At 43.8% G+C, this 22,552-nt stretch overlaps 1 protein-coding gene across 3 annotated transcripts in view; it reads right to left on the minus strand.

Moving 5' to 3' along the window:
- PTPN1 (protein tyrosine phosphatase non-receptor type 1) overlaps positions 1–17,546 on the minus strand; it is a 67,655-nt gene extending 50,109 nt beyond the window's left edge. For 2 of the 3 annotated variants that reach the window (XM_032604357.1, XM_032604358.1), the window contains exon 1: positions 17,314–17,546. In XM_032604357.1, the coding sequence (XP_032460248.1) occupies positions 17,314–17,376 (63 nt within the window). In that variant the 5' untranslated portion in view covers positions 17,377–17,546. The remainder of the gene's footprint in view (positions 1–17,313) is intronic. The other variant, XM_032604359.1, reaches the window with a different exon arrangement.
- Positions 17,547–22,552: the final 5,006 nt, after the last annotated feature.

A 22,552-nucleotide genomic window follows, 5' to 3' on the forward strand; every position in this document is an offset into this window, starting at 1 on the left:
AATGAGGGAGACTCTCATACCGCTGACGTCTCTCATACTTGGCCAGCATGCTGGAACACAAGAACTAAGAAACCACAGGGAAATTGCCCCTCCAGAGTGGCATGGGCTGTGCACGGCCCCGAAACAGGACCAGCCGAGGAAGACAAGGATGGGTTACAGATGAGACTTAGTTCCAGAGTGTACACAGTAAGTCCCCGACATATGAACCTTCAAGCTGCGAACTTTCAAAGATGCAAACGTGCGTTTGCATGCCCAATCACGTAAGGCCTGAGTGAAACTGCAGCTTGCCCTCCGTCTCCTATTGCTGACGATCCTTCAGCTCTACCATCTTCCACTTCCTCTCCCTCCTCCAGTCAGTAACTCTTCTTGCCTGATCACTCAATGCCAGCCCCTATACGCCAGCTGTTGTATTGTACTACTGTACTTTTCAAGGTACTGTACTGTAAGATTAAAAATGTTTTCTTTATTTTTTGTTTGTTTGGTTTTTATGTATTATTTGTGTGGAAAGTATTATAAACCTATTACAGTACAGTACTATACAGCCAATTGTGTTAGTTGGTACCTAGGCTAACTCTGTTGGACTTACAAACAAATTAGACTTACGAATGCGCTCTCAGAACGGAACTCACTCGTATGTAGGGGACTGACTGTATATGTGTATATGTGTCTATCTATCTGGGATTAGGCTCACTGAAATGAAGTTCAGCTACGTTCAAGGCACTGGAGGGAGACACCAAGAATGACACACAGTTCCTGCTCAGAAGGGCTTCTAATTTCAATGGGGGAGGGGGTTGTTCCACACATAATATAAAGGGTGAGAGATAAAACAAAATGTGTGCTAAGTTGATGGTGAGTCAGTAACACATGGTTTGCACAATACTATAAACTCAATGCCTCCCTATCAACCAGTTTCCAATTCATGAACCCAAATAGCATAGCTCATCTACTCATTCAGGAACTACCTACTGGGTACTTTTATATGCCAGGCACTATATTGGATCAAAGAGACAGAAATGACTCAAACAAAAGCAATCCTGCCCCTTTTAAGATAGGTAACTTGGCAGTAGGTAAGTAAACAGGCAACTACAGAACAATGAATATCCTTACAGTATAATCACACAAAGTGCTATGAAAGTGGAAGTACAGGGGCCATGGGAAGACCTGTAAGAGGCACCTACCTGGGGAAATTTGAGAAAGCATCCTAAAAGAGGATGCCTAAGATGGACCTGAAAGGAAGAACAAGAACTAGTGAGGGATGGGCTTCCCTGGTGGCGCAGTGGTTGAGAGTCTGCCTGCCGATGCAGGAGACACGGGTTCGTGCCCCGGTCTGGGAGTATCCCACATGCCGCGGAGTGGCTGGGCCCGTGAGCCATGGCCGCTGAGCTTGCGCGTCCGGAGCCTGTGCTCCGCAGCAGGAGAGGCCACAGCGGTGAAAGGCCCTCTAGGAGACAGGGAGCCTTACATTTCAGGAACGAAAAGTGTTCTGGAAGCTACACCAGAGTGCAAGAATGTCTATGAGCCCGCTCTGAATTCAAGGGCTGTTACTACCTCTGGGTGAGCAACTGAAGCAGCCTAAGAAGAACAGAGTCAGATGAAAGTGGCAGCATAGGGAGACCCCCAGCAGATGACCAGAGAAGCCCAAGAGTGAGAGCTGGGACTAACTAGCTAGAAAAGGAGAATATATAAAAGGAAAGAAAAAGGAAAAGAGAGAGTTATGGAAACTGTGGTTAGACAATATTCAAGAAGCAAATAGAGGTCGACCATGTTAAATGGTGTTATGATAAGGATGCAAAGAATCCATTGGCTTTAGAAACAAGAAAGCTAACAGTAACCCAGTGAAGAATTATTTTAGTGGCGTGGCAGGGTGGAGCCTAGCTTCCCTCAGCCAAGGAGTGACTGGGAGGTGAACAATGGACGCAGTGACCTATTTATTTCAAACATTTCAGCTGGAGAGCAGTGACTAGAGGGGGAGTTGCAGCCGGAGGAAGCCTGAAAATGTTTAAATGGTTCAAGAAAGATGGTAACATAGAGGGAGGGCTAAGGACACATACCTAAAAAGAAACACTAAGCTATTGGTGCAAGACGCCTTGAACAGGTGGGATGGGAAGGTATGAAGAGCGCAGATATAAGGCTGCCTTCGACAGGAACAAAGACTCCTTTTTCCTTGTGAGAGAAATGAGGCAGAAAGGATGACAGGCAAACTTCAGATCTGACAGCCAGGAGCTGAGGGAGACAGATCTGAAGTTACTGACCTGATTTCCTTCTAGTGGTTCAATCTGCAAAACCAGGAGATTTTTCTCCAGCAGCACCTAGGGGCGTGGGCCCAGGAAGAGAAAAGCTGGTGGCTGGCCTGGTCCAGGTAGATCTGGTCTGGTATGCTGATGGCAAGAAGATGGGCAGGGGCTTCCCTGGTGGCGAAGTGGTTAAGAATCCGCCTGCCAATGCAGGGGACACGGGTTTGAGCCCTGGTCCGGGAAGATCCCACATGCCACGGAGCAACTAAGCCCGTGCGCCACAACTGCTGAGGCTGCACTCTAGAGCCCGCGAGCCACAACTACTGAGCCCGCGTGCCACAACTACTGAAGCCTGCGCGCCTAGAGCCTGTGCTCTGCAACAAGAGAAGCCACCGCAACAAAGAGTAGTCCCCGCTCGCCGCAACCAGACAAAGCCCGTACACAGCAACAAAGACCGAACGCAGCCAAAAATAAAAATAAATTAAATAAATTTTTTTTAAAAAAAGAAGAAGATGGGCAGAAAGGCTACACGGGGATATTGGAGAGGCAGCATTTCGAGGGACTGACCGGCCGCATAAGAAGGGAAGGGAGGACTGACGCTGGAAAGGAGCAGCTGGAAATCTGGCTGTAGGAGTAAACCCAGAGGAGGGAAGTAACTGAGTGAGGGAGTGTGGAAGCACAGGAGGCTGTGATTGGAGAGTGAAAGGTCTGAGTCTAATGAGATGGCAAAGACAGAAAACATCCCAAGGCCCAGGGCGTGCCCTATGGGAAGGAGAAGGCAAAAGGAGAGGGACATGAAATTTCCAGGGGAGGAGGTGAGCATGGTGGATGGACTGCCCAAGGGAACACTGACGTGGCCCAGGGGCGACAGCAGCTGTGGAAAAGAGGACACGTTGTGAGCCAGGTAAGTTAAGGGGAGAGGGAGGGATGCAGAGGGGCCCACTTAAAATATGACCAGCATAATACAGGCAAGTAATTAAACAATTCCCCCAAAGGCAATTTATTGACTGGGAATGCCTGCTGGAATCCTCTCTAAGATTCATACTCCCACCCCCAACACACGCACATCTACACCTCCCCTCCAATCCTAAGACAAAGCATAATCAGTGAACCAGGGTCTTATCCAGAGTTTGGACTTCTATTAAGGATCTATTTTTATAATGCTTTCTTATTCACTTCCAACTTAAAAATGGTTGCTTCCCCCCTGCAATATTCTGTCCATTTAATAGCTATGTTTAGGGGCTTCCCTGGTGGCGCAGTGGTTAAGAATCCGCCTGCTAGTGCAGGGAACATGGGTTCGAGCCCTGGTCTGGGAAGATCCCACATGCCGCGGAGCAACTAAGCCTGTGCCCCATGACTACTGAGCCTGCGTGCCACGACTACTGAAGCCCACGCACCTAGAGCCCGTGCTCTGCAAAAAGAGAAGCCACCACAATAAGAAGCCTGTGCACCGCAACCAAGAGTAGCCCCCGCTCGCTGCAACTAGAGAAAGCCTGCACTCAGCAACGAAGACCCAACGCAGCCAAAAATAAATTTAAAAAAAAAAGCTATGTTTAGTGACTCTGTTGAGATGCCTGTGAACTATTGTTTTTCTGCTCCATACATCTATTTCTGCTATGGATGTTCTATAGTATCCATTCAGTGACATGTAAATGACTCCAAAATAAAACCGGAAGGAGGAAAAACAAGAACAGAAGCCACATTGAAACATCCTCCTTCACCAGTGAAGGAAAGATAGTCAAAGCTTCTTTTACTCTACTTTGTCCTCCATTGATAAGAAAAACTCTTCCATTTTCAAATCTGTAATGACTAGTAATCAACAATTATTCTTTAAAACATCGAATCCAGTACTACTTCCACACATTATCTTCAAAGCCAGAATCAGAAAAAGGAAAAAAGAAAAGATGTTACACAACCTTAATGGTTTGCAGATATCCAAGTCTGACTGCTCCGACACAGCAAGGAATGAGTTTAGTAAGTATGTGAACGGAAAACAGGCAGCAATCAGCAACTCATTCAGAATTACTCAAGATGATAATTTTTGTGTTTAAATCACAAAGTCTCAGAATATGTAATCATATCCAAAAATGTTAAAATGCCTAAAAATTAAAGCCTATCAGTTAGTCATTTAAAACTAGGATAAATTATCAGTAAACTTAAGTTATTTTACAAGGTACTTGACTTCAAAGACTCACTCGAACAAAGCCGTCTATGTATAGAGAACTGCTAATGAACAGACCACATAATGGGATAAGCCAGCTAACACCATTAAAGATATCTTTTAAAATTCACAATGAATAAATGAGACCTTTCTTCTTACAGTGTCATCTGCAAATCAGGGGGATAGCCACGTATTTTCCATTTGTACTTACTGAGTCAGGCTTATACTTAAAGACTCTTTATAAAAAACATTTTGTGTCATAAAAGATAATTCTGCTTTTTGTACCGACTGAAGAGTATCTGCATAAATACCTGGATAAGAAAAATAAAACTATTTATATAAAAGCTATCACTTCATTGCAATCAATACTGTACTACCTGCCTACTAAGTGTAACGCACTGTCCGTTAACACCGTTAACGCACAGACGATAACACAAACATCATCCTGCCAGAGAAGACACCTACACAGGTGACCACTACACGGCGGCAACATGAGGTCAATGACATGTTGTAGCCTTCACTAAGTCACCCTATTAGAAGGATTCTGAGGCCATTATCACAGTCAAGGTGAGAAGTAATGGCAAGGGAGAGAGGAAAAAAATATATATTAAGAGAAAGAGAGACAATGCATATGAATCGTGGAGGGGCAAGGGGTGGATGGGAGGCGGAGGGTTAAGAACAAAGAGGAAGAAAGTTAAATATGCTCCCATGCTTTCAAGCTTAGGTAATTTAACACTTAACATGAACAGAGAAGGGCAAGGAGGCCTGAACCCAGATTAGGGGACTAGAGAACATAAGGGGCTCACTCCTGCCTGCCCTTGGAATCTCCACTTAGATATTACTTTTATAGACTATCTTTACCTGACAGGTCTTCTGCTTGCTTTTCCTTCTCCCAAATGCCTCTTCCTCAGTGTCCACAAGTACCCAGGCCTACGCCTATGAGAGCTCTCATCACTCTGAACTGGGACTGTCTCTACCCAGCCCCTTTGCTGGCTGCACTGTTAAGCTTCTTAACAGCAAGGACAAACTGTGTCTTTCTTGCTCACCACTTACCCTCACTGCCTACCAGAGCCCCGGCCCTAGCTCATGAACTTGAATGAGTGAACGGACTCTGCCTGAAAGGAGCTTACCATTGCAGTACAGAAGAGGAAATAAAGGGGAGATGAAAAGCTTCATGGAGAAATTGATCTCCAGTTATTGATTTTAATTTCATATATACAAAAAAGTATTAAATGGCCAATGCCATCATGTCACACAATTCAGGAGTGCTAAAACACTGAGTTGGTTTTGTCCTCCTGGGATTCAGCTTTAGGAGGGGAAAAGGTACAAAACTCAGAACAAGGATCCTGATTGTTTTATAATGGTAAAGAATCTTCCCTATCTATTGCTTGTTCTAATTTGTCATATATAATACACCTCTATGGAAAAAGAGATGTTCAAGAGGGATCAAAGGAATAGCATCTACAATATAACACGTACTTCTGTCGCTAAACAGGGACAGAGACCTTTCACACATATTCTTTGTAACATATATACATATATATATATATATTCCCCCCAATCATGGCTATCATTTATTTCATCCCTTGATAGAGAGGATAAGGTAGAGAAGCCATCTAATCATGAATTGAGACACATGACAAATGGTATCATTCCTAACCAGGTCACAAAGCAAGTCATTAAAAACACTACTTCTTAGATTTTTCAGTGCAAACTTATTTGAGCAAGTCATTCTTCTTGTCAAGTCCCATATTGACCACCCAATTTAATTTCCAAGTTGGTCATCAAAAATAGTTCGTGGAAATAATTGAACATGGGACAAAAATACAGTCACACTCAGTTGCTCGAGGTGGAAAAAAATGGTGGCAGCTTCCAACTTCCTCAAAATAGCAGAAAGGGGATAAGGATGACAAGGGAAGGGGGAAGGGCAGGAAGGAAAGAAGCACATGGCTAATGATTTTATCCCGGATTTTAATGTCAAGGGCACTCCCTCCTCAGGCATTTTCACACTAGCCACCAATATCTCCAGCTAGTCTTCCCTTGCTTTGATTTTATCTAATGATAGTACACCAACTACTTACAAGCCTAAACGTCTTTTTAAAATCACCTTAATTCTAATGCTAATAAACAATTCCAAGAAAAAAACCCAGTCTGGAGTAGAGGCTACAAACTCAAGTGCGTCCAATGGCTGGGAAGATCATATAAGCGAGAACAGGGGGACCCGCTGGGGAGAAGAATACACACGTGCCCCTCAGATCAGCAGACCACTGCCACGGTGGGCTCAGGCTGTGTGATCTTCAGATTTTTCAAGAGAAGCCAGAAATCCAGATTTGTATGTGATTTCTCCTGATTTATCAATAATGACAAAAGTTTAAACTCCTCTTTTTTTTTAAAGCACTGTGTGGACCAAGCAAAATATAACTGGGTGGCCAACTTGTGACATCTAGGTAAGAGGTCAGAAATATGGGCAAGGGTCAAAATCTACAAACTCTCTCTTCCTATGTGCTAATCAACCAGGAAGCGAAGAGCAATTCCTTGTCCCTGCAGTTGTGTATCAGTGTGAGCATGGCCACAGTGCCGTTGTAAAGCTGGGTCCAGGACATGGGAGACCTCAGGCAAAGAACATCGAGGCTCTGACACCTAATTATCCTCCCAAAACATTTCCTGCTATTAAAGACCAATTTATGGTGTGTAATAAATGGTACTGCATGTAAAGCACTTTGCGCAGTGCCTGGGGCACATAACAGAATTCAATGAAAGTTAGCTGTTATTGGGTTTTATTATGAATGAGGGTAGAACATGGATCAGACTGTGCCTTTCTCCCTTGAATGGAAGATTTTAGTCCAATTACAAAACCCAATAATCCTCTTTAGACATGAGAAGAATTTCAAAGGAAACTGCATTCATCAATGTGGCATTCAGTCATTTTATAAAATAATGGATTTATGCCCACACAGGGTGTTTTGTTCTTTTTAAGGACATAATGGATTTTTAAAGTTTTGATTTGAGTTAATATGAAAATTTAAAGTTCTGTCTCACTTTTAGATAAGGGGGATCATGGAACATATATGGCTACCAAATCTAGCATGAGTGGGACGTGAAGCCCCCATTTTTCCAGCAAAGTTGCCCCAGTCTCCTGGCTCCCCGTGTGACCACGTAGGTGTAGGATGTTAGGTTCCAGTCATGCTGTAAGGCTATCTGGTCTAATCACCATATTTTACAGATGCTGAATGTTAACTCCTTCAAGGTCCCACAACAGTCGAAGGCAGACCCAGAACCCAAACCCTGTCCTCTTCTTCCATCACCTCCCAAGTCCCTGGGGGGGATGTATGTTCGGGGGAGTTGGTTAAGGGTGGGTAGCAGGGCAGCCTGGGACTAAAGCTTTGAGACAAAGACCCAGCCTTTATGAGTAAAAGGCTCTATCAACTAAGGGGACAGGGTGGGGAAGGTTTCCTATATACAGCCAATCAAAGCCTTGCTTCAGTACATCTCAGGGTCAGTCAGACTCTTAAAAATCCTCTATCAACCATACCCTTTTAGCCACTGGCTTATAGCAAGAGTTCCAAGCCTTTATGAAAGAATCTAATTTACTTGCTGGAAAAGTAGAGACATCACTAAGCAAAGGAATCAATGATTTTTAAAAGAATGTTACTATGTTTCAAAGTGTCCAACTACCAAAGTACTGAGAAAATATTTTTTTGAAATATAGCCAAGTGTAGAATATAAACTGAGTCCTACATTCAAAATTTGTCTTTCTAGAAAGCAAATGTCAAAGGATATAAAGCAAGCTGTGAACAAGAGACTAAAATTAGCTCAAACCACAAATAACCTAACATACTTATCACTTCCTTATGATCAACCTACAAAAATCAAACATTAAAAGCATTTACAAAACTAAAGGTGTGATGCCAATTTAATCCTTTAACTTCAGCTGTATCCTTTCTTCCTTCTGGCATGTAAACATTACCAAAGAATGACATTTTATTAATCTGAAGGCAAGTACAAGGGAAACCATTAGAGCTAAGTTTTGCCCTGTAAATAAAATAGCATGTACCATGCAGTTCTTAAGTGGTTAGAATGGTAACCACCTCCTCAAACTGAGGATAGGAAATTTCAGATGATGGACCACACCCATCTCCGAATGCACTTCTCACAGAGAGCTAGGGACATACCAGACTCCTACTTCAGACCAAAGCTTGCCTCCATCTCCTCAAGCCGTTTATTTCCTACTTCCAAAAGCAACATCTTCCAATGAACAAAGGCTGTTGGGAAACACAAAAGTTTTTGTCATAAAGTAGTGGAACGTGTTGCAAAAGGAAGCTTAGTTGACAAATGTGGGTTCATGCAAAAATGAAAAGGTACTAGTTTGTTAAACTTCAACTACTTTTACCATGATTCTCTCTGCATGATGACTACATTTTTGATAAGTTTTCTGGGGAAAGTTCAAGCTCAAAAAGGATGGAAACGAGTGGTTAAGAAACGATGAGTATAAAACCTACCAACTGCTACTGTGCACTCTTCAATACTAAGATTCTAAAAAGCATTCTTATCAGTAAGTAGAAAAACAAGGGACAGCAGCAGACCTGGGTACTATGACAAGAACAAATGAAATAAAATACTGCTAATGACACTAATATTCCTGGGATATATTAAGAAAAACTGTTAGTGGGACATGAAGGAATATTTAAATACACTTAGAAATGGTACCATGATAGGTACATAAAGGACCCATTAAAACGCAGCACATCATGGGGATGTGGATTCTCAAGGATGGTTCATGGGAGATGTGGACCAGCTAACCCTCAATCACGGCCATATCACCCGGTGTACTGGGGACTGCTCCAGAAATGTGGCTTTGTGCCTGTCAACCTGATGTGGCTTAATGCAACTTCCTGATATTGCACCACTCTGCTTCACCCCCTCACCCCACCTCCGAGGATGATCCAAAAGACCCTGGCAACTGGGAGGTGGTATCCAGGTGGTGGAGAACAATAATGGCAATGCTCTTAACTCTAAGATGCTGTCAAAATAACATTTTGAATCAGGGTAAAAATAAAGCAAAACAACAACAAAAAACACAAAACAAAGTATCCTCCCTCTCTGAAAGACCCCTGAATATCTTCTTAGAGGCCTCTTTTCTCTGTGCAAAAGTGAGCCACACAAATATTTATGACCCAGTTAGGCATACTTTGCCTTTATCATTGTAGAAGCAAACCCAGCCCTGACTATTTAAATAGTGAAGCAATACAAAATCTAAAAGATAAATATAACAGTGACAAATGTTTAAGCACCGAGGGAATTTAAAGCTAATTTACCGTATTATGCTAAATGCAGCTTGCCTATTTGTTCTCTTGAGTGAAGTTATATTCAGAAGTGATTTCATGCGCAGACATTTTTAAGTAACCCCCTGTTCTTCGGAGAATTCCAACTACTTGGAGTAATTACTTGATGTTCACCTTCCTGTAAGCAATTCACAATACTGTTTAATTCTCTGAGTAATCAGTACTCATCAGAATAAAAACTAGCTAAGCTGTTCCCTGGAACTTAGCGTGGCATTTTTTAAATGAGATTCTTCAAAACGAAGAGATGCACCAGTAACAAAGCCATTAGGTAAGAAAAAAAAAAGTCGGGGGAAAAATGTTTCATAACAGTAACGGAGATAAGGGAGTTTTCCTTCTCTAATCACTAACTAATAAATTTTAAAAACACAGTTTTGGAAACCTAGTTTTGCTATGCTCATCTTATCTTTGCAAGTGGTGTCGCTTGCCCACAAAAGCCACAAACACAGCCAAGGCTTTTCCTTCTTCATCTGTAGAAGAAAACGTGCCTCAATCAGTCTTTGGGAAGAAAGAAGCCTAGGACACAAGTCCACTCGCGCCCAAAGGTTTGCTTCAACAAGCAGTTAACCCTCAATAAGAACTCAGAATTTCCTGGCACACTACTAGATTAAGAGTAGTAGGGAATATGTATATTTTCCAGAGAAAAATATGGACCTTAAGTGTCCCTTTGCTAAGAAGCCACGTTTATTTTGTGATTCCATGCTGTAGAACTTCTTAAGCACCAATTCTATCTAATTACCACGGGGTATCTGTAAAACTTTACAAACAGCGTTGGTAGAATCATAAGCATTCAAAACTGCAAACTGAATCAGGTCACAAATTAAAAAAAAACAACAACAAAAAACTGAAAATCATTTATCAGTAGTTATTTTTGTCTGCAGTGTGACTTGTACTACATTCCGAGGATCAACTGATTTGGGGGGGCTTGACTTTTCTTTGGCTATTTATTTCGGGGGAAAAAAATCTTCCATGGGAAATGGTCTTGTTCCTAGCTTTCAGATATTCAAAATTTACAAAACTGTCAGTAAGACCCTTGTGATATGAGGAAGGAGAGGGCAGCAGCTAGGAAATTATGAAGCCCACTTCTACAAAGTGAAGCATTATTTCTAAAATGCTGGAGCCTTAGGTACTTTCTTCTCAAACACGGCAGCTGTGTATACTATCATGCTCTTCAAATGAAGTTTAGACCAGATGTTGGTTTCTTTCTAAAATTACAACATAAAGGGCAGCTACTCTTTGTGTACCTAGCTGGGGTTGAATCTTTCGTAAATTCTCGAGAATCAGTTCCTCTATCTTTACAGGAAAAACCACCCAATTGCTACTCAGAGAAAAACTGCAAGCATAACTCATATGTCAGTGCCACTTGTTTTCCCACATTACTAAACCAAATGAGCCCAACTTATTAAAAATGTTCAATACCTCTTGGGAAAAAAAAGATTCAATTCTTTTGAATCTTCAACTATAGTCACAAAACTCTTACACATTTTTGAGCCTAACTGTACCCACCGACACCCACGCACCTTACAAAATTGAGTAACCACAGCAGTGGTTACAAGGATTACTTCAGGAACATCAAACTCTCTTTGTGAGCACATTAAAGACTTTCATTACTTGAGGAGAATTTGGTGATCAGTTAGCCAAGGACCATTTTTACACAGGAAGGGACTGAAGCCCAAAGAAAGGAAGGGACCCATTCAGCCTAGTTAGTGTTAGAGCTAACTAGAGAAAAAGCAAAAGATTAAGCTACTCTCTTGGCCAGAAGAGTGATCTGATCAAAGGCCAAAAATGTTTGCCTTTACCATTTATACTCTGAAAAGAAATCACAGGTTTTATAAGGGTTGTTACTTTACGGAGAACCATACTTTTTTTTTTTTTGCGGTACGCGGGCCTCTCACTGTTGTGGCCTCTCCCGTTGCGGAGCACAGGCTCCGGACGCGCAGGCTCAACGGCCATGGCTCACGGGCCCAGCCGCTCCGCGGCATGTGGGATCCTCCCGGACCGGGGCACGAACCCGTGTCCCCTGCATCAGCAGGCGGACTCTCAACCACTGCGCCACCAGGGAAGCCTGAGAACCATACTTTTAAGCCCAGAGTCAAAATATATTTTACAAACCAGCTACATACAAAGCCCTTCTAGAAGGCATGTGAGAACAAGTTGAGAGTGATGAGAACAGAGTAATTGAATAATTCTTAGAGAGACAGATATATCACCTCCAAGTTTCCTATTAAGTTCGCCTCAGGCCAAGTACAAATTTGTTGTTAAATTTAAAGTTCCTGTGAAATAAGCTGGGTTTCCTACTGGGTAAGCATCCAAGCTTCTCTTCCAAGCCACCACAGCAGGCAACACCAAACTGCCTCATCAAGCCGTGGCTCAAACTGTACTGGTTTTCTCTGAGAGTGGCCTCTGCTATTAGTACTAATGCAGGCTAATCTCTTTGTGTCTACCATTCCTCCTCCCCCAGAATGGGAGCTGGGAACTGTGACTTGTCTTTCTATTGTCAGGGCCTGGGGCAAAGTGCTGACCATCAATTCAACCCCAACATTTCTTAGGCACTTTGTGCCCGGTGCAGAGGACACCAAGATGAATGAGAAAGATGGAAGAGGTGACTTCCATAGTTTGGACCCTACAGTAGATGGACTCGGATACAAAGGAACAGCTCCCATGAGAGCAGGGCTTTAAAAGAGATAGGTACGAAGGTGTATGTAAGCACACAAGTGAGAGAGCCAAAATCTAGTGCAAGGGGGCACACATTTGAGATGGGAGGCGCAAGCCAGAATGAGTGGGAAAGGCAGCCTAAACAAAGTGTTGAGCCAAAGTACAGAGGAATGAAAGAGAAGGATGAGTCTGGGGAACACTGCACCTTCTAGTGTGGCCAGAATAAAAGGTACACAGGAGGGGATGGCTGGAACCTGGCTGCCATGCCAAGGAGCTTGGACCTTACACATAAATGAAAGCATAGAAGTAAACAGAGGAGTGACAGACCCAGGTCTGTTTTTAACCAATTACGCTAGTGATAATGTGAAGAATATACACAGTGGGGCAGGGGGGAGATGTGGAGAGATTGTTGAGGGACCTTATTAATATGCTTCTGGTTTCACCAATTTCTGTAATGTGAAGCCAGAAATGACAGCAGTATTATAAGCAAAATTTGAGAACCTAGACCACTGGGATGGTAGGAAGGACATCATAGTGACCAATCAATGAGATGCGGTGGAGGGAATCAAGAACCATTCCAAAGTCCCCAGCACTCCTGGATATTCAAAACATGCACCAAATGACTGGTACCAAACTACACTGTCTTGGACACAATGACCCTGCTGGACTTCCCCTTTTCCTAAACATGGGCAGTACAAAGAAACATGCCCAGACTATTTGTAGTCAGTATTAGTTGGTTACCATGAACAAATTAACATAAACACTGTAGGGAGGGACGCCAGCTTGTGCAAAATACACATGAGCTCAGGCTGGCTTATGAAAAAGTACCTGCAATTAAAAGTACAGCATAAGACAAAAACTGTCAAAAGGATTCTGCCATCTAAAAGATCAGAAAAGAGACAACTCAAAAAAAAGAGAAAAGGGAAAAAAGAAAAGGCACAGTTATTTCAGTAGTTAAGAGTCTGACAAAACCCCTACAGGAAATTTTAAAATTTATTTCTATCATGAAATTCAGTATACATTCAATTACACTACTCAATATCAGGCATTTTAAAAATAGGTTTGGGGGAGCTATTCGTGCTAAAATGCAAAATGCAGGGACTTCCCTGGCAGTCCAGCTGTTAAGACTCCATGCTTCCAATGCAGGGGGCATGGGTTCAATCCCTGGTAGGGGAACTAAGATCCCACATGCAGCGCAGCGCAGCCCAAAAAAAAAAAAAAAAGCAAAATGCACTGGAGGGGCCTTGGAGCCCAATGGTAGATAACTGGCAACCAAAAATCATTTGCATTACCATTATCCCCCAGCTGACTCTTCAGAACCATCTGATATAGTTTATGATGTACTTCCAAAAGAACCAAAGTATTCCTATAAATATGCCAGTGATGTCAAACAAATAATGATAGCAAAAAGTTCTTCCCTCCACTATTTCTACTTGTGCCCCCAGTTAATCTGAGTCCAGACAATTACAAACGTCTTTGCACCATTTCCAAAGTGGTGATCAGACACCTAAATTTAGTTCACTCAAACCAGGGCTACACAAGAACATTTAGATCTAATGGGTCACTCAAGATGACTAGAGCTTCCCATCCCTCTCCATGTCACTTCCGTTTGTCTTTCTTTTTTTTAAGTGAAGTGAGTCATAGTGTATAGATCTTTCTCCTCTGCACAAAACACAGTTTTTCTCTGAAGAGAATGGTATTTATATAAAAATTACTGGGAAATTTTAATATTCATCTTGGACTGTAATAAAATAAGCTGTATACAGCAGTAAGGAATTTTAGTGAATTATTGTTATAACATGATTTTAACCTAGTCAGGCATTAGATCGTATTTCATAATGAAAGCAGCTATAAAAACAAATGTCAATTGGAAGAGTGGCCCGTATTACAAAGCCTGCCTCTTACATAGAATAAATCTTGCCTTGAAGTCACAAGCTATTGTTGCAATCTCCCCAACTGAAACAATCAAATCATTCATACTGAAAATTAGTGAACAGTGTCAGAGAATCAAAGAATTAGAGATGAGAGAAATGGCGAAACACCTGACCCAAACCTTAAACTACAAATGGAGGGTAGTTTTTCCTATTTTCATTCATTCAAGCCCTCTCTTCTCTCATTCTAGCTCCAAAAACCAATCTCTTTGCCCTATCTATGTTCTCTCTTCTCTTTTGGGCACTCCAGGCTTGCTAAGTATTACTTCCACTTTTCAAACCAGACATACAATCATTTAAATGATAGAGAACAATTTTTTAAAGCCATCTACACATGCTATCAAAGCTGACTTTTTATAGACCTAAATGCGTATTAGTATCTATGCTATTAGCATTAACAACTATATAAAAACAGTTATGCTCACTTTATCAAATTGAGCTAGGAGAGAATCTTCGCCTGAAACATTTGTTTTCTAAGCCACCTCATTCCTCGGCATTCAAAAGTCTACTTCACCTTTTGTTCTTTTCCCAATTGTTTCCAAGTTTTTACATCTTTTTGTTCTAGTTAGAAGTTAGTATAGTGAGAAATAACTGCACTGCTTTGTTTACAAAATGTTAAGCAAAAATTACGTATTATTTTAAAAATCACAATAGACTAAGTAAGCCCAAAATGACTCTGTATAAGGCTGCCTTCATTGTGACGGGCTACAAAACATTAATTTTTTTAACTTCCATTTTCTACCCACCATAAACACATTTCTTTGAATTCCTGAAAAATAATGGTTTTTGTAAATTGACACACACTTTGGAAAATCTGCCAGTTTAGACTCAAGGTCATTTGAACTCTACATTTTTTTTTAAATGCCAGAATTTGCCACTTTTAACATCAAGAAGGAAAATAGCGTCTGATTCAGATTTTGTAAACGAAAAATATCTGTACTGCAGAGGTGAGAAAGCCCATAGCGGATAATTCTCTAAGATAAAAGAAACCACCTCTAGAAATGTGGCAATCGATTAAGGATCTAGAGAAATCTCAACATACAGCGATCTCGACCAACTCCTGGGGTTCCAAGGTGGTAGACAAACACAAGAACAATGAGGGAAATTAACTGAAGACCATGCTCCATGCTAGTGACTTGCTTAACATAGTTTTAACAGTGCTTGGGTGAAAGGTCTCCCACTCCTCCCTAAAACTGTAAGTAATCAAATTCAAACAAGGACTTTTTATAATATGAATTTGCTGTTGCCAACTGAGTCAGCTTCAATATAAAAGACTCTCCCCAGTACCTCCTGGAGGCCACCCCTACTTGGGATGGGGTATATCATTATCAACTCCAACACTTCAGACCAAGAATTTTTTCATTTAAGACCACGTTAGACTCCACTGTATTCAATCTGATGCAGAAAATTTGTCTACACATTCTCAAAGTCACTAGTGGAATTCATTCAATTAACTCAGAGAGACTAGACACGGAATACAAATTTTATATACTGATCGATCGTACTTACACAGATTAGAGTGGTTATAAACATTAGTCTATCAGAAGCTAATATACATATTTCAGTGCAAGTAAAAAGAATCCTGTCAAATAAGCTTGATGAAAATCCACATGAAACCAAGCCTGCCAAAAAAAGGCTTTTGTTAGTCAAGCATATCAAAGAACTGCTTAAAGCTTTTTTTCTTTTTAAGTGGAGCTCAAAATAGATTTTAATACTACCAGCTGATGGATCTCACAATTTGCCTTTTGAGCCTATAAGCCAAAAACAGCCTTCTCCCTTTACACAAGTAACAACATCTCTCTATTCTGTATGTTGTTTATTTAAAATACCGAGTGTGGTTTTGGTTAATCCTCACAACCCCCGCGATGACATTTAATCGGGAGCACATATATTCTTCAGAGGATTTAGCTCTTGTGAAAGCAGACCTCTTCATCTTTTTAATCTGATGATGTAGAGATACGTGAGAAACTCTACCTTCCGAACTTTTTATTTATGAATCACCATAACCCACAAGGAGATGAGGACCGGGAAGACACCATCATCTCAACCATGACCAAAGGATAAGATGCTCACCGAGGGAAAGATGCTATTTTAGAGGAAGTAAAAACGTCAACCTCCCCTGTTGCCTGCCTGACACGGGAGTGGGTACTCCAGACCTCCTGGCTGGAAAGCTCTTTTCAGCCTGCTACTCTCAGGGCTTAGCTCACAGAGCAAGTATCTCTTCCTCTGACAGATCTTCCCTGATCCCCTTCTCTGAGGCAGGCCATCTTCCCTGAAATCACTCTCTACCCCGTTATGTTTTGTTTTCTTCATAGCACTTGTCCCCATCTGAAATTGTCTGCCTATGTGTTGCACTGCCCTATTCGACTCTAAGCTCACGGGGGATAGCATCTTGCCTGTCTTGTTCAGCAAACACTACCTCCAGCGCCTCAGCAGCGCCTAGCACGGAAGAGGCACGTCAACTCAGATCCATTAAATGAATGAACAGGAAGGGGGAAGGGACTGTCATCCTTGGGACTCGACGCACAGAGACCAGGAGAAAGGAAATGTAAAGGAGGGAGGGGGGAGTAACCCTTTCCCCCGGGGAGACAAAGGAAGACGGCCTGAGGTGGTCCAGTCTAGAAAGGAAGTAGTGGGGGTGTTCTATCCACCCCAGGGGACAAAGAGTGGACAGGCAGGGGGGCGGGGTCGGGGTGCGAGGCTTCGCGCTGAGAGCAGAGACTGGCGGCTTCCAGGCTTGAGAGGTCACCCGGGCTGGAGGATATGAGGTAGGTGGGGGATCAAAGGGGACTGCGAGGCCGGGGAGAGACGGAGGCCCACCCGGGGGACAAAGAGAGAGGCGGCTGGCTTCTGCCGCCGTCGGATCGAATCCTCACGGAGCAGGGCCCAGGCGGAGGGCGGGACCCAGAGGGAGAGCGGGACCTGGGGGTCTGAGGGGAAGGTTCGCTAGGCCTAAGCGAAGGGCCTGCCGCGCTCTGGGGGCGCTCCCGCACCTGGTAAATGGCCGCCCAGCTCCCAGCCTTGTCGATCTGCTCGAACTCCTTTTCCATCTCCATGGCGGGCCAGGGGGGCTGCTGCGCCTCCTCCTCGGCCCACTGTGCCGTCTGCCGCTCTAGGCCGCGTCGCGCTCTCCGCACTTGGTCCCGCTGCAAGCCGCGACTCTCGCCGCTACCGCCGCCCTAGCCGCCGCTGCTTCTTCATGTCAACCCGGCAGCCGGAAGTACGCACCGCGCTGCCGCGGGCTCCGCCCCTCAAGCGGAAGGACCAATCAGCGCTCAGGAATGTCGGCTAGCAGTTCCGCGGGGCGGAGCCGGGGGAGGTGCTGGGGGAAGACATCTTGCAGCGTGCCCTCCCTCCTGCCCTCCCATCCCGGTCTACGGGCTTGGGCGTGGCGCGCGCCCGTTGCCTAGGCGACCCCGGGAGCCCCGCCTACGGCGCGTGGGTTTGCCCGGCTGCCACCGATCTTGAATTCAAGCATCGACGCGGTCCGTTGAATCACAGAGAGACCTTGAAGCAGTCATGCATCTTTCTTGCAGCGCCAGGGCCCAGGCCTCAGTGCTCCCAGGGGGGCGGGGGGGGATTACATGCTCCCCTTCCAGGCTCCGGCCTCTGGCCAGATAGATGTCCGCCCTTTTTTCGTGAAACTTAGAGCTTCATAATTTACCAGGCTGCTGGGGAAGGCCCACTACTCTCTGCATGTACTTTGCGTTTGGAGTCTCCTATCCTGGGCACTGCAGAAATGAATGGATTGGGGTCTTGGAATGATTTTTAATATTTCCCCAAATAGCAAGGAAGTCCTGCTCAGAATGGACTCAGTGGAGCACAAATTCCGTGGTGCATTAGTGTTGAATAGTGGCAGATTTCTGGGCCCACTTCCAAAGGATTTGGATACAGGAATCTGTATTTTTTACCAGCAACCCCAGCTAATTCTATACCTGTGGTCCTTGAAGCACACATGAGAAGGGCTGGTCAGGTGGTTTTCCTGCAGGTTGTACTTTAAGCCATTCACTTTTGGGTCGGGCACATTATATGAAGATTGTGAACTCCATGGGGTCAGAGACCCTAGAGGACAGAATCATCTCTGTTCACTCTTCCCATCTCAAGCCTACCCAGAGCAGCGGTGTTGAATTCCAGCTCATTCCTTGAGTGCTTGTGGCAGGCACTGTGCCTGGCATTCCAAGTACATTTTCTCATTTAATCTCTACAACAACCCTACAATATAGGCACTTTTATTATTCCCATTTTATAGATGAGGAAACTGAGGCACAGAGAGGCAAAATCACTTGTCCAGAGTACCTTTGCACATTGGTATGGAAGCCAGGATTCTAACCAGTCTTCAGGGGAGTGCTCACTTTGGAGACAGGCTGCCTGAGTCCAAATTCCGGCTCTACTAAATACTAGCTGCGCAACCTTGGGCAAATTACCTAACCCCTCTCTGCCTCTGTTCCCTCCTTTGTAAAATGAAGATAATGAAAGTACCCACTTCATAGGGTGGTGTGAAGATTGAAAGAGTATGTATAATGCTTTTAGTCTAGTGAGTGGATCAATAAATATGAGCCCCCGTTATTATATACCTTCAAATAATAGCAAATGGGAGGTAAATCCTTGTTGAATAAATGCAATTGGTTTGATAGACAATGTCTTTAGAAACTGAGTATTCCATGGAGGGGGAAATTAACAAAAGATGCCCCTTCGGGTGAAAACTTTGGGAACCCTACACTTGGAAGCTGCCTAATATAAGTCTTAGCCATTTAAGTGACTCTCCAGGTTCGTACTCTTCCTGCCCTTGTTTCTTTGAGTGCTAGTTTATCTGGAACTCACAGAACTCAGAGCTCCTTGTTGGGGGGGACAGAACAAGGCTGGTTCATTCTTCTTACTGTGGGCTGACCTAAGTAAGTAAATAAATCAAATGCCCATCTGGAGCCCAAGTGGCCCTCATGCCTGCAGGGAGTACCACCCAGTGACTGGAGCGGCCTTTGAGTGGGGCCAGTGCTATGCACAGGATCTTGATGAAGGAGTGGAGGTGGGTGTGTGCGTGCAGAGTCCACGTGTGTTTAGTGGATGCATTAGTTACCTAGGGTGGCTGTAACAAATTACCACAAATGTGGTGGCTTCAAGCAACAGAAATATATTTTTGAACAGTTCTGGAGGCCAGACGTCTGAAGTCAATGTGTTGACAGGGCCACACTCTCTCTGAAGTCTCTAGGGGAGAATCCTTCCTTGCCTCTTCCAGTTCCTGGTGACTTCAATTGTTCCTCAGCTTGCGGCAGCATAAATGCAGTCTGTGTCCGTCTTTATGTGGTTTTTCTCCTCTGTCTCCTCTAACAGCTGTCTAATCTCCCTCGGCCTCACTCTTTCAAGAATACCTGTCATTGGATCTAGGACCCACTCTAATCCAGGAGGATTTTGCATTGCCAGGTAATCCAAGATGATCTCATTTTGAGATCCTTAAATTAATTACATCTGCAAAGACCCTTTTTCTGAATAAGGTTATATTCCAGGTTCTGTGGGTTAGGACTTGGACATATCTTTTTTGAGATATGTCCCCCACTCAACCTACCACAGTGGCAGAGGGTGAAACTTTGTCACAATATTGGTCCTGAATGAAACCCCTAATTTCAAGTATCAGCTAATCACTATTATATCCGTTCTTCACATAGCAGCAGCCAGAGAGAGCTTTTAACTTTTGGATCATGAAACTCTTGTAGGTAAAACCCTCCAATAGTTTCCCATCCTTCTTAGAGTGAAACCCAAATAAGTCCTAACCCTGGCCCACCTCCCCAACCTTTCTCCTTTTCTTGTATTCTAGACCAATCCTCTAATTCATTGAATGAGTTTCTACCTCAGGACCTTTGCACCAACTGTTCCTGCTGCCTGGACCACTCTTCCTGCAGATCTTGTCACCCTTCAAGTCTCAGGTCAACTGTTACCTCTGCAGATAGGTCTCTGACCACGGTCTCTAAAATAGCCCCCAGTCACTTTCTACTGGTGACCTTGTTTTTTGCAAGGTCATCTTGCAAGGTCATGCCATCTCTAAGCCAATATTTCCATCACAGTGCTCACCTCTAAAATTTCTCTCTTTATTTGTTGGCTTGTTTCCTTTTCCTGCCCCCCACTATAGTGTTCCAGGAGGGTAGGGACCTCGACTTCTTGTCTGTGCCCCAAGCCCCTGATACTGCATTGGGAGGAGGGACTTGAGGTTCTGGAATCTTCCGTGGCTCTCTAAGGCTTGGCTTTCATCTGTCACGCTCTACCAGTTCTCTGCCATGTCCTGGCCTAGAACCAGCCAAGCCTTGGTATCCCCCAGAGCTGTGATGGTGGTGATTGGGAATCTTTTAGTGATGACTGGTTAGAAAATAAACAAATGGCCATGTGTCATGATAGCGAAAACCTTTTCTTGGCAGGCCTGCCTGAGGAATGGTCTCGGGTGGTTTCTTGGGCCTTTCCTTCACAGATTTAGCTAATGGAGCAAATCAATGACCCATTAAACTTTTTAAAATGTCCTGAAGAGTTGTCAGTAGAGCAGGATGGCTGTTTACCAAGGCTCCAATGGATCATTGACTCCTAGCTTAGCGGTGTCAGCAAGCTTCCCGGTAAAAATCCGGCCTGGTCTTTTTTCTGGGAGGTAGACCAGTGTTAAGAGCTTGGAATTCAGAGAGAGACCAAAGTAGTCTCTGATGAGATGTCACTTCCTCAGAGAGGCCCCTTCTGATGCCTCCTAATAAACAGTTCCATGAATCTATATCCTTTTTCCTTCTTAGAACTTATCAGGCATTTGAGGACATATTTTCTCCCTACTGTTACCATGTAGTATTATGTCCTGTGTTTGTTTTATGTGTTATCGTCCATCTCTACCACTAAATGTAAACTTCATGAAGAAAAGAGATTAAGTCGATTTGGTTCAATGCCGTCTTCCTTGAGCTACAGGTCATTCCCAGATGGGCCACAAGTCCTTGGAAGATTCCAGAAATCAAGATGACAGGGCGTTTTTCTACCTCTTAGACTCAGACCTCCAGGGTCCGCAGTGTCATCCAGCTCGCTCTGTCTACCAGTGAGGACACATAGCCAGGAAAGGAAGTGACCCTTCCCTCTGAGATTCACAGCTGCTCTCCTAAAGAAGTTTGGGGGCCTTGACTGGTTGGCTGATTTGGGGTCAGCCAAAGACATCCCTGGGATGGAATAACTGACTAGGGGCAAAACCCAGGCCCACAGCACTGGAAACTGGATGCACAGAGCTTCAGCTTCCAGCCACAGACAGCACTAGGTGTGACCTCTCAGTTTATGTTTCCCAGAAGTCCTGCAAGCCTGGTGTTGTCCCATTTTGCAGATGAGAAAATGGGTAAAGAGGTGAAATCAATGAACACCCAAATACAGAATGCTGGTCTGGGTGCAGCAGGTTAGAAACTTCTAACCCTGGTCTGCTACTTACCAGCTTTCAGGCTTTGGGCAAGTTGCTTAACCTCCTACTGTAGCCTGAATGCTTTCCAGTGAGAAAAACCCAACTGAAAGTAGCTTTCACAAAATAGGGAATTCACTGGCTCATGAAACTGGGAAGTCCAAAAGTGGTTTGCTTCTGGCACAGCTGCATCCAAGGGCTCAAACAGTGTCATCGTGACTCTCTTACTCCTGCTCTCTTAGTGCTTCCCTCTGTGTTAGCTTCACTCTCCTCCCCAGGTAACCAGGATGGCCCTGGCAGCTCCAGGATCACATCCTGCCAATTCAGCAACCCTGATGGAAAAAGTGCTTCTTTTCCCTGTGGTCCCAGCACAAGTCCTGGCCTTGAAGTTCATTGGTCCAATTGAGTCTCACATGCCATCTCTAAGCCAATCACTTTGTCCAAGGGAAATATTGGCAAATAAAGAAACCGAGGCCCAGAGAGGTCAAATTCTTAACCAAGGTCGCACAGCTCTAAGTATGGAAGTAGGATTTAGATAACAGGCAGTCGGCTTTCAGCGTCTGTGCTCTCAGCAGTGATGCTACACAGTCTCTCCAAGAATTCCCATGAACTCTAAACAAATCATAACAATGAAGACATAATAATAGTGGTAATAATTATCACTTACAACAGCATGGTGGCGCTACTACTATTATTATCCCCCATTTGAACTGAGGCATAGAGAGTTTCTCAGCTTGCTTGTGGTCACACAGCTAAGAAATGGTGGAGCCAGGATTTGAAAGCAGTTTAGCTCTAGATGCTGCTTCTAGTTCTGAAATTCTATGAATATATGTGAG

This window comes from Phocoena sinus, chromosome 15, assembly GCF_008692025.1.
Source record: "Phocoena sinus isolate mPhoSin1 chromosome 15, mPhoSin1.pri, whole genome shotgun sequence".
Taxonomy (NCBI): Eukaryota; Metazoa; Chordata; class Mammalia; order Artiodactyla; family Phocoenidae; genus Phocoena; species Phocoena sinus.